The sequence below is a fragment of the Anabrus simplex genome, chromosome X, assembly GCF_040414725.1.
Source record: "Anabrus simplex isolate iqAnaSimp1 chromosome X, ASM4041472v1, whole genome shotgun sequence".
NCBI lineage: Eukaryota > Metazoa > Arthropoda > Insecta > Orthoptera > Tettigoniidae > Anabrus > Anabrus simplex.
The window spans coordinates 155,268,080-155,281,227 of NC_090279.1; the positions used below are offsets into that span (position 1 = coordinate 155,268,080).

The 13,148-nt window shown below is 39.5% G+C and overlaps 1 protein-coding gene across 1 annotated transcript in view; it reads right to left on the minus strand.

The window, feature by feature from the left end:
- The window catches only part of Kdm2 (Lysine demethylase 2), a 205,633-nt gene that overhangs the window by 68,760 nt on the left and 123,725 nt on the right, over positions 1-13,148 (minus strand). The window contains exon 2 of the mRNA XM_067158871.2: positions 71-215. Within this exon, the coding sequence (XP_067014972.2) occupies positions 71-215 (145 nt within the window). The remainder of the gene's footprint in view (positions 1-70; positions 216-13,148) is intronic.

Here is a 13,148-nt window from a genome sequence, read left to right on the forward strand (position 1 = left end):
TATACGTACGGAAAACTGCATCGTTATCACGAAACACTGCTGTAATGAAATCTGCTTAGAATAACAATACCTGCTCCCTGCATTTCCTTCACAAAACACTGTGGGAAGCGGTCAGATTCTATCTTGTCCTCCAGGCGGAATGAGCGCCTGCCCTCGATCTCCTCGTCACCCAGAGCCCAATCATCGGTGTAGTGCTTCCGCTCCTTACGGTCTCGCTGTGAACAAACACATCAATCACTTATAAAGAAATCTATTACAGATATATCTATAAATAAGCTTGTATAAGTTGTAACCAAAGATCTCCATAGCAATTCATAAACAAATTTGTATATTAATACAAACAATGAAGCAAGAAGCATTTTAAAAAATGTACAGTAAATTGGAATGGTCTGAGATGAGACTAGTAGTTTGACAGAGCTGCCATCTATTGCCAACTACTGTTACTATACAACTCTATGCACAGAGGAAATGATAAAAGAATGTTGAGAACCAAATACATTTTAGCAGTGGAAGTTGCATAACAAACCGTTAGGCATGCTAGCGATAAGGTCGTCATAGAAAACAATGCGCCCAGCAACTACAAGACATGTTCCACAAAACTATGGGCTTAAGATCAATGGAAAGGCAAAATGGACTAGAACTAGGGATAAGAGGATTGAAGATCTGATTAAAAAAAAAAAAAAAGATGATAGAGCAAGGACTGAAATTGCAATGGAAGCTTTTAAAGGAAACGGGGCTGCTAACTGCAGCATGAGCTTAGAATTAGGGAAGCAGTAAGATAAACTGAGCTATAGCATAGAACAGAGGACAGGACCATCTAGAAAAGTGGAATACAGCGACAGGAAGCCTATTGTGATGAGGGTATAGACAAGGATGCTTTAAATAAAAATGATTAATCACACACAATGAGGTACTAGAAGGAAAGAGAGGAATTTAATACGAAGAGTGGCCAGAAGGAACTAGATCTAGATTGAACAAAACTTGACATTTCAAAAAGCCCACATAGACTGGCTGAGATTCAAACCGCAATTGCCTTGGTAAGAAGTGAGGTAGTCACTGAGCTCTCATGCATCCTCATCCCTACTCTGCCACCCCGGTTATAAACTCTCGACACCTCTTCAAACATAAGTGGACAAAGTATTGTCCTTTGAATCTCCCACCTTTGTGGATAGTAGCATAAACAAATAAAATTATTGTTCTTACGTCCCACTAACTACTTTTTTTTTTGTTTTTTCAGAGCAAATGAGACAATGATTCCACTCGGTGGTGGGGATGACCACTGTTTTAAAGAGTTCAAATAGGCAACCATACTCCACTCACTTCTTCTTAAGATTGTCATTATTATTATTATTATTATTATTATTATTATTATTATTATATTGTTTTTGTGTTCCGCAAACTACTTTTTCTTGGTTTCTGGAGACTCCAAGATGTCGGAATTTCTTCCCGCAGAGTTCCTTTAAGTGTCAGTAAATCTATCAACATGAGGCTGACGTATTTGAGCACCTTCAAATACCACCAGGATCTGACCTGCAAATTTGGCCTTAGAAGGCCATCTCATTCTACCCGTGGCAAAATATGTATTTTTAAAGAAATGATATAAACACTTCAGATATTTTGATATTCATGATGACAGTCTGTTTAGTCTTCAGTCCAGAGGGTGGTAGGATCCTCAAATAGTACTGCCAAGGCATGATGAGCAGCGAGGTGGTTCGCCACCGTTTTCCACAATGGACCAGAAAGTGTTATTGCAGTACGAATGGCCCTATGAGAGTGGGCCTTTCATAACATCGAGACACCACTCGTCTCTTGAATGTCATTACTCTGCAACACCCATCCCTCAGTAGCCACATTTTGGCCTGGCACTAAATACCATCAGACACGAGAATATATGAAGCACACGTCTACAAGTTAAAAGGTGTATGCACGTATCTCAAAACACTATTTGAAAAACTTCCACACACTAATAGCCCGTCCACCTGGTTCCATAAAAATTAACAATCCAGCAACACTCCTATCCCATCACCATCTAATTTTCATCAACCCTGAGTATACTCTTCAGCATTATGAAAAATCTGTTCAATCCTGCGTTCAACAAATTTGAGCAGTCCTCTTGTGAATACCACACACTGAATCAACATTTTTTTAAACCAAACCCCATGACCCAAGGCCTTGGCCTCCAAGCGACCGCTGCTCGGAACAAAGGCCTACAGATTATGAGGTGCCGCGTGGTAGGCATGACGAATCCTCTCGACCATTATTCTTGGCTTACTAGACCAGCGCCACTATCTCACCATCAGATAGCTCCTTAATTGTAAGCTAATGACTAGGGCCCAGATTTTTAAATAATATCTAAGTGTGAAATATGTACATAAAAATGAAGTATATATCAGTGAAATATGTAATATTCATAAAATAAGTATAGTATTAATGCACTAAATATACAAGAATTGTTGTATATTACCTTTTTTTTTTGCTAGTTGCTTTACGTCGCAGACACAGATAGGTCTTATGGCGACGATGGGACAGGAAAGGCCTAGGAATGGGAAGGAAGCGTCCGTGGCCTTGAGGTACAGTCCCAGCATTTGCCTGATGTAAAATGGAAAACCACGGAAAACCATCTTCAGGGTTGCCGACAGTGGGGTTCGAACCCACTATCTCCCGGATGCGAGCTCACAGCTGTGCGCTCCTAACCGCACGGCCAACTCGCCCGGTGTGTAGCTATATTCCTTTTATTATACGTTATAACTTATGGTTATGATGAGACAATAGTAATACATTATGCAACAAGCCTATAATGGGCAATAAAATAAGACAGGAGTATGTTTATGTTTGTATTTTAAAAAACAGAGTTATAATTATCATCGAGCATAAAGTCTTATGCAACTCGCCTGTAATGGTAATTAGCACACTCGTATGGAAATTATAAAACTCGCTTCGCTCGTTTTATAAACATAGCTAGTGTCTTCCAATATTCTACAACCACACGGCACATTCCCGCAAATTCAGTTCACCATAGAGGTGGCTGAAAAATAACGTAGCAGTAACTTTGTCACAGTTACATGCCTGTCACTCTTACAAATGTAACGAGGACAAAAGATAACAGGTTAACGAGCAACGACCACAGAATAACGTACTAGTGAAAACAGTAACTGGAAAGTGTCACTAGTAGCAGCTTACAGACACAGAAAGTGACTTTCAGAGTTCAGATAGTACGCATGTCTTCCAAGTGAGAGCGCTTTCGTAGGAGATTGCTTTAAGTCAAATACACTATTGTGTATAATATTGCTGCTGTCATCTCGTAACTGAAGTGAAAACTGTTATGACATATTCAATTGCTCAGGGGTAATCGTTGCCTCAGACATCGCGCAGGAATATCTACATTATAATAGTATTATAAGTTTAACCCGTATATTTTTTCTTGTACCATAAATAAATTAGTATGCTAACTTTCCATATTGATATTATAGGTAACATAACGTTACTTCATTTTACTTATCGATCCTCTCGTAACGGTTTGCGTCGAGGTTTGGCAGACAGATCATCATCATGTTTTCTTGTCTTCTATCCTTGATCGGTGCATTGCCAAATTCACTCCTCTAGATTTCAGAAAAGACGCTATGTTGTCTTCTCATTTCATCTGCCTGCCTCTCGTCAACTTTAAAGCAAATAGGAATGCGTGTTTTGCTGCACCGACTTTCAACAGCGTGGTGATGTGTGCGTGCATGTGAATGTGCGAGTAAATGAATGGAACTTTGCAACACAGCTGTAAGGAGGTAAGACTGAATCCGTGACCAGGTTGTGACCAATAAAAGGTGAGTAACGTTGTACGTTATTTTTAACTGTTACTTTTCAGTTACTTTGTTGTAGCGGTTACACAAAAATGACCGTTTTTCACGCCTCTACTTCACCAACAGTACAATAAACAATTTGTATTTGAAATAAAGCCAAGTTATGATAACCTTCTATCAAAGCTTTGAAACGTATCGCATACCTGCCAACTTTCAAAAATAGAAATCCGGAAGATTCTAGAGCGGAAATTTTTTAACGACACGCGCATGCGTCACAAAGTCTTGAGACACAATGGCAAAGGACGGCAAGGAAGGAGATTATAAACAATATAATACAAGTCAAATGTATGTTATTATCACCCCTGAAATTAAATACTTACACAGGGAGATTTTAAACAATATTAATACAAGTCAAATATAGGTTATGATCACCGCTGAAATTAAATACACAAAGTTACATCTTGACGAGTGCTCACCTGTTACCCTGGGAACACTTTCCGTGATCGTATAAAAGAAGGAAATTAAGCAGAATATGCCTCCCTAAAAGACTGATAATACCGTTTCTTAGTTGAACTCATTACGAACACCACTAAAAATACTAAATCGCTTACAAATTCGTCATACAATTCCACAAGTTTCAGAACTACCGCCAATGTTACAGCCACACACAAAGAAGGCCTTTCACAGCTGCTACGAAGCACGGCGCAGTTACTAAAGTTGTTATATATAAATTCACAACTTGCTACTTTTCACGGATTTTTTTACTTCTCAGTGAATGAGACAGTTGAGGTCGAACAGGTGACAAAAGCACGGTGATAATCGATAATGTGATTATCGATGCATTTACCGGTCGAATTTCAAACACTGCATCTCGTACCATCGAAAGTCAAACAAATCCGATTTGACCGTAGAGAGCGAAACCAAGCGCGGATATTCAAAATCCGTACAATAACGTTCATCTGTACAACCGTAAAACACACACTAAATCCGAACATTTTACGGAAAAACCAGGATACTTGGTAGGTATGCATGGCACTGCCAAGGTCTCTGATCCACTCACGGAAAATCAATAACCCAGCGCATGCGCTCTGATCAGTAAACACATCTCGACAGAAATTTATGAATATTTTTAAAAATAGTTATAAATTATCGTCGAACATAAAACAGTCGTATGCAACTCGCCTATAATAGTAATTAAGACACTCATACTCGTGTCTTCCAATATTCCACAACACGGAACATTCCCGCAAATTTACTTCACCAACTGTACCACAAACAATTTGTATTTGAAATACAGCTAGGTTATTGATGTTAATGTGTGTGAGTGCGTTGAGCGCGGGTGCGATGCTATCCTTACCTAATTGGTCAAACAGTTGTATCATAATGAAAATCTGAACTCTGGTAGAGAACCTGTATCATAATGAAACTTGAATGAACTATTATAAGCCTCATTAAGATTCAGTTTTTTGGAATATGTTTATATTTCGGCATCGTCGAGCATAAAATTATTTTAAATACCTCCATATTTTATGACAAAGTCGCCGTAGTTGCTTTAGATAATGTTTTCTAATTTTGACAGCATTAAATAATCGATTCAATGACAATCAAAAATACTTCAAATATTTAAAAAATAATGTTATGCACTGAAAATGTCCGACCCATTGGCAGAAGGGTCAGCGTAGAGGCCTTCGGTCCAGAGGGTCCCGGGTTCGATTCCCGGCAGGGACGGGGATTTTAATCGCCTCTGATTAATTCTTCTGGCTCGAGGACTGGGTGTTTGTCTCAACATTTTCCTCTTCATATTCAGACAACATACTACACTACCAACCACCACAGCAACACGCAATAGTGATTACATCCCTTCATACAGTGTTGGCGTCAGGAAGGGCACATGGCCGTAAAACAGGGCCAAATACGCATGTGCGACACAGTTCGCACACGTGACCCCGTGGAAAAAGAATATTATGCACGGTAAATCGCGGAGTATGTTACACAATGTATTGTTATAGCTAATGTCCTGTTGTCCTCATGCCCCGAAAATGAAACAAATGTTAATAAGCATATAAACCCCATTAAGTAACAAAAATAGTACGGTAACTTATTTTTATCATGATACGCAGTGTGTCACCAAGCATTTCTCCATGTTTTCTATTGTGATGTTTTGACGCGTATCCGATAAACTTCTCTTGCAGGCTGAGAAGGAGCGTCAACATCGCAGGAAGTCAGATGAAAATCGCCAATAAGTTAACAATAATCTGAAAATTAAATGAGCTGACGCTTCTTTTTAATTTTTTTTTAAAATTACGGTACCTAGATACGTACAAAAATATTACATTCTTCACATAATGCGGTATGTAAAGACTTGTAATATTACTCCAAATATGTACAAATGCATCAAATTAAACACAGCTATAACCATACCATAAGTCGCCGACATTTCTCATTTCCGGTTGTCTACAAGTAAAGGAATGTAATTACTAGAGTTTGTGGTTTGTAGCATTTGCGATAAATGCGAAATATGCTGAAACTTTGTCGGTGCATGCGCCTTCTTCATATATGACCCCTACGAGTGGTTTTTAGCCATTTCGAATTAGCGAGAAAATGTGAAATTGGTTCAAAATGCGAAATTATGCGATTTAAACGAAATAGATGCGAAAAACTCAGTTTTAAGTGAAATAAACATATCTTTTTAAAAACGAAGCATTTTATTAAAAACAATATATAGGGTATGTTATTAATTTCAGGGGAAATAATTATTGCGGCGCCTTAAATCTTTTCAATGTGTGGAATATCTTCCGACAGCCAAAGAGAAGAGCAAAGAACAATCAAACAGCTAAACACACTTTCAAGCACACGTGTTCATTCATTTTGTGTTGACCCTTGATCATAGTCTCTTATTCCTGACATAGGGGCTGTACCTTAATTAAGGCCACGGCCGCTTCCTTCCACCTCCTAGACCTTTCCTATTACATCGTCGCCACGACATCTCTGTGTCGGTGCGACGTAAAGCCACAAGCAAATTCTTGACATAGGTGTTGAGTACTAGTTCTGCTTTAAAGTACGGTAGCGATTTATTGTCTGGTAGCCATGGGTAGAAGCGAAATGACGATCAAACACTGTGCCGAGAGTTAAAAATCGGAACGTTTTTATGTAAGCGAAGCAGATACATTAATGTGCCGGCTTTGCAATCAAATTGTGCCTATTTTTAACCAATTTGCTACAAAACGCTAAATTTGAGAAGTATAGATGATGAATGACTGAATGGTCAGCGTACTGGCATTGAGTTCAGAGGATCCCGGGTTCGATTCCCGGCCGGGTCGGGGATGTCAATCGCTTCTGATTAATTATTCTGGCTAGGGGACTGGGTGTTTGTGTCCGTCCCAACACAGAAAAAATACCACACTACCAACCACCACAGAAACACGCAATAGTGATTACATCCCTCCATATAGGGTTGGCGTCAGAAAGGGCATCCGGCCGAAAAACAGGGCCAAATCCCCATGTGCTACGCAGTTCGGACCCGCGACCCCACACGTGTGGGAAAAAGCGGTAGGAAAAGAAGATGATGCCACAAACGATAAATTTGAAAATCAGAACGCTAAATCTCTGTTTGTTAAATGCTATAAACAACGAAATCTAGTAATTACATAAGAATCCGGGCCCTAGTAATGACGCAGAGTGAATGGAGCTCAACCAGCCCTGTCTTTAAAACTAGGAAAGATCATAATATGAAGTTGAAATTCAAGTGGACAAATTTGGGCATGTAATTCCACACCATCTCTAAACTGACAGCTCGAAACATACCGCTTAGTCGAGCAGCTCGTCTCCTTTCACCCGAGTCTTCCCAGCCCAAACTTTACAACATTTTTATAACGCTACTCCTTTGTCGGAAATCACCCAGAACAAATCGAACTGCTTTTCTTTGGATTTTTTCCAGTTCTCGAATAAAGTATTCCTGGTGAGGGTCCCGTACACTGAAACCAAACTCTAGTTGGGGGTCTTACCAAAAACGTATATGCCCTCTCCTTTACGTCCTTACTAAAACCCCTAAATACCCTCATAACCATATGCAGAGATATGTACCCTTTATTTACAATCCCATTTATGTGATTACCCCAATGAAGATCTTTCCTTATATTAACACCTAGATAGCCTACTTACAATGATCCCCAAAAGGAACTTTCACCTTATCAACGCAGTAATTAAAACTGAGGGGACTTTTCCTATTTGTGAAACTCACAATCTGACTTTTAACCCCGTTTATCATCATACTATTGCCTACTGTCAATCTCACAATATTATAGAGGTCATTTTGCAGTTTCTCACAATCCTGAAACTTATTTATTACTCTATGCAGAATAGCATCATCCGCAACAAGCCTTACCTCTGATTCCACTTCTTTATTCTATCATTTTTATATATAAAGGTCCAATAATATTGCCTTGAAATCCCCTCTTAATTAGAACAGGGTCGGATGAACCCTGGATGGTAAACTAATTAAGTAATAATAATCGTATGGCGTCAACTACGGAGCTGCAGACCTGTGCCACTTAGGACACCAACCTACCAATTTCGGCATTCCGACTGTGCTGCTAACTAGTAGCAAATACAGTAGAGATAATACGCGACACTGAGCGAGATATCGAGGGACAGCTACTGGAGCCCACTCCAGCGGATAGACCTGAACAGTACTGATTCTCTAATAAGAGCACGTGTATTTTTGTGTCAAGTTTTTGGTGTAATTTATGCATTTTCATTGAGTTGACAAATAAATAGTAGCGTGTGTCATTCCTTGATATCTCCTCTCAACATGAGGGGAAAGGTATGTGCTGTGTTTGGCTGCAGTAATTACGAAGTAGAGAAAAATGCGCGGTCGTTCTTCAGGTTCCCTCGTGACAAGAACATGTAATATTGTGTTTGCATATATATTCTTCCAGTGACCGATTTTTATAGTACTTCATAATCTTCTGACCTGCTCGACCCATATTTTAACTGGCATAAAATGTAATACGCATATTTTATTCTATAGTGCAGCAGTTAACCTTCAATACCGATGTGTTGTTGTAGGTGATCTGTGGGTTTTGAAATGTTACAGAAGCGATTTGGATAAGGTGTACAAGAAAGAAGGGGCGTTACTCTTATATAAGAATTATAAGATCTGTTCAGATCATTTCCAGGCCAGCGACTTTAGAAATCCTCGACAATACATTTTTGCTCTAATTGTACGTAAATACTCCTTAAAGCATCACTATCGACAACGTTTTCATACTTTTCTTTCTTTATCCCTCTTCTCAGATTAAAGCCGGGATTTTATAGATTATCTTTCTGTTAGTAGGCTTCTGTCCAGCTATTAAATGTTAATTCGCCGGGCTGAGTGGCTCAGACAGTTAAGGCGCTGGCCTTCTGACCCCAACTTGGCAGGTTCGATCCTGGCTCAGTCCGGTGGTATTTGAAGGTGCTCAAATAAGTCAGCCTCGTGTCGGTAGATTTATTGGCACGTAAAAGAACTCCTGCGGGACTAAATTCCGTCACCTCGGCGTCTCCGAAAACCGTAAAAGAGTAGTTAGTGGGACGTAAAACAAAAAACATTATTATTATTATTATTATTATTATTATTATTAAATGTTAATTCATTGCATCATATGTGTAAGGAATATCTTTCTGTTAGTAGGCTTCATGTTAAGAGGAAAATTGTCCAGCTATTAAATGTTAATTCATTGCATCATATCTGTAAGGAATGTGCCGATATTTTTATTGACAAGTGTCTTAATGTGATGACAATGTTTTTAAATGAGAAAAAAGACAAATCCAACCGTAAGCGTTCAGGCAGGAATGCTAAAGCTAAAAAAGCAATGCATAAATGAAAGATCAAGCCATTTCACACCAGTACATTTCACTTCTTGTTTATATGCCTAATTTCAGTCTTTGAATAATAACCTATTAAATAAGTCTTCATTAATTTATCCAGAATTGCTTTAGCAACTTCGAAGTTAATATCTCAATAACACTTTCTTTCTAGACGTAATTTATTTATCCATTTCCGTATATACATTTCCATTGATATTTGAATTTAGCGCGATTTGTTCAGGTCAAGTCACTAGGAGCGCCACCGTCGAATTGTCTCCCATTTTAGCAAGGCGAAATCCGTAAGTGTCGCGTATTATCTCTACTGTATTTGCCAGTAGTGAAAGGGGAATATTGTACTGGACGGGTCCTTTTGCTGGGTTAATTACTGTCGGGTGACATTGGGCGCACCGGGGATCTTTAACATGCCAATATCGATTAAATTAGTCGCTGGTCAGTTATATTTTGCAGTATAAATGGTCTCAGTAAGAAAACGCGCCACTGCTGCAACCAATTAATACATTTGATTGTCCGCGTTCAATTGTCGGATGTCTGTTCTTGTTAAATACCCCGGTCCAGCACTGACAACGGCTCGGAGGGTTGAGATCATTACTAGTCTGCCACTCGGCAACGGAGATGAAATCGGGTACACTGACCTCTAGCTACCCTTCTATCGTCAAAGCCTAATAAGCTAGGGTAGAATCCTGTTGGAAACTCCAAGGTTCATTTTTCAACGTAGTGCGGCTCAATCGCAACAGAGCGCAGGGCAGTTGCTACATACATTTCAAAGCTGTTTTATGCCTCTCGTCAAAATGAAGCTTCGCGAGCAGCTCACTCTCCGCCAAACTGTGATTGCGGAAGGTGGTGGGTGACCTTTTATCAACACCAGAGAATATCGCAAGGTTTATGAGAATTAGCAGTATGTCGTTTTGGCGATAAAGATCTTTTCAGTGTCTAAACTATGCCTATGGCCGATGCTGCAGGACACTGCGTGTAGATTCCAGTTCCCTCTGCCCCCCTTGTTTTTCTTTCTTCAGTTCGGGCGTCTACAAACGGCAAGTACCCTGTCGGTACACTGTAACTCCCAGGTCCTCGAAAAGTGTACTGGCGATGGGTTGGTTTTTTTTTTTTTTGGTCTTTTTTTTTTCCCTTAATGCCTTGCCAATCTTAATAAAATTGCGTATGGCTCTTAGTGCCGAGAGTGTCCGAGGACATGTTCGGACCGCCAGGTGCAGCTTTTTAATTGCCGCCCGCCGTGATGAGATTGAAATGATGATGATGACGACACACACACCCAGCCCCCGTGCCAGCAAATTTAACCGATGATGGTTAACATTCCCAACGCTGCCGGGCAAGCACGCTAACCATTCAGCCATGGAGCAGGACTCCAATCTTAAGGTAAGACTCCACCCAAAATTTAACTTGTCTTCTACAGGGTAGCATTTTAAACAAATTTTGAAATCATGTTTAACATGTATAGATGTAGCAATGTCTACGTTTTGAGGTCCAGAAATGTATTGCTTCTTGAATTTTGAATTCTTAATATCATTTTAATAGGATTCGAATAACTCTATACAACCCTAATAAGAGGGAAAAAGTGGAAGGGGTCCGACAGTTCGAAAAGTGAAGATATCGGCAATAGTAAGATAAGGGCCACGAAGGGCATGAAAATGAAGGACTCCCTAGGCCTTGAATGATCTAATACCGTCGGGGTTGGAAAAAGAACAAGAGGTGACCAAGGGAGGTCAGATAGGATAGTTGAAAGTTAGGAGCCTGGCACAAGTAATTGAAAGCAATACCAGGACTCGGCTAAGGGTCCCGTGGTCGCCAATCCATGGTCCAAAGTTCAGAGCCCCTGGAGCCCCCTTCAGTCACCTCTAACGACAGGCCGGAGATACCGCGGGTAATAATAATAATAATAATAATAATAATAATAATAATAATAATAATAATAATAATAATAATAATAATAATAATAATAATAATAATAATAATGTTTGAAATCAAAGGTGCATGACGTTTTAAGGAAAATAACAGAATGCACGCAAGGCGACAGGAATTAAAACACCAGACGTTAGTTACACTACCGACAGATGTCTCGCTTATAGTAGGCTGTATGGGCTTCTCTTTCATTTGTTACCTTGTTTTCTTCGTGGCAGTTCTCCGCTAACAGACAAAATTGTGCCCAGTTTCATTTGAGTCGTTCAGTTGCAAAAGCAGCTACATCACTATTAACAAAAATGTTCAGGAGACACAAAAAACACCAATTCTACTGCATGAAAAAACTAAACCTTGAAACTCTGGCAAGATTTTCGCACGAGATAAGTGCATCCATAGCTCAGATATAAACGATCAATAGTTTATAGTTTTGTAAATAATTGGGAATTTATTTCGGATGTCTTGTTTAGAAGCCAGCTGCACGGATGTATCCCGTTTTGAAACGATATAAATACTTCTTAATAATTACCATCGTCAAAACGTGAACAAAACATGAGCATTCAGGTAATAATGTTAAATGCAAGTTGCAGAACAGTCAAGCTGAAAGTTTTAAGCATGGGAATGACATGTTTTGTTTGTTCACATTTCTTGGCCATTCAGTAGCCTACACAACCATATCAGTAACATTGCATGCATTTGTACACACACAATCTTACCGAGGGGCATCTTCATTTTCTATATCAATTATCTGGACTAGAACGACAAAGAATTCAGCGACAACCAAACAGGACCAAAATGTTTTTCGAGTAATGCTGAAACAGCATGGACTTGCAGCGCAGACACCTTAACACCTGTAGGAGTAGGAGGTAGCACGTCGTTGATTGTCTTGTACCTTTTCAGAGGCGTAACGTTAGGGCCTGCAATGCGGACAGACCCGAGCCTTCAAGGGACCCCGAAGACTCCTCGCAAAAATATAAAAATAATATGTAGCCTATCTAGCCTAATGTCAATCTGCACGGAAATGTCAGATCAGATCACGACGAAAAGGTGAAGCGCAGTAACTACCGCGCAATGACTTCTTACCGATGTACCTGGTTTTGAAAGTGAAATAGTAACTTGGCTGATTTTGAAACTAACCCCCCAACTTAGGGGCAAGAGATCTCTATAGGTCGACGCCCCGAACAAATAGCATTTAAACCCTTTATAGGTCAGTGGCTAAATATTTAGCCACCTGAATTTTCCCTGAGTGATCAAATTTTATTTATTAGAAGAACATTATTTGTAGCAGGGGTAACTGTTTATTGGATTTGATATTGTTTTTTCATAAAAACCTTTCAAACTAACTTCAGAATCGGGTGGCTAAATACTTAGCCACTGTTCACGTACGCAAACTAAACATTAAAAAATGTGAGCGTTATAAAGAGTTAAAAAAAATCTGCGTCTGCTTGTAATAGCGTGATGTATCTGAATATGAACTGTTATGCACTTACAGGATTATTGAGGACTGTTTGGAACAAACCCAGCATAACCACACTTTTATAAAATAAAATAAGTGATGTAGCCGTTTTTGCAACT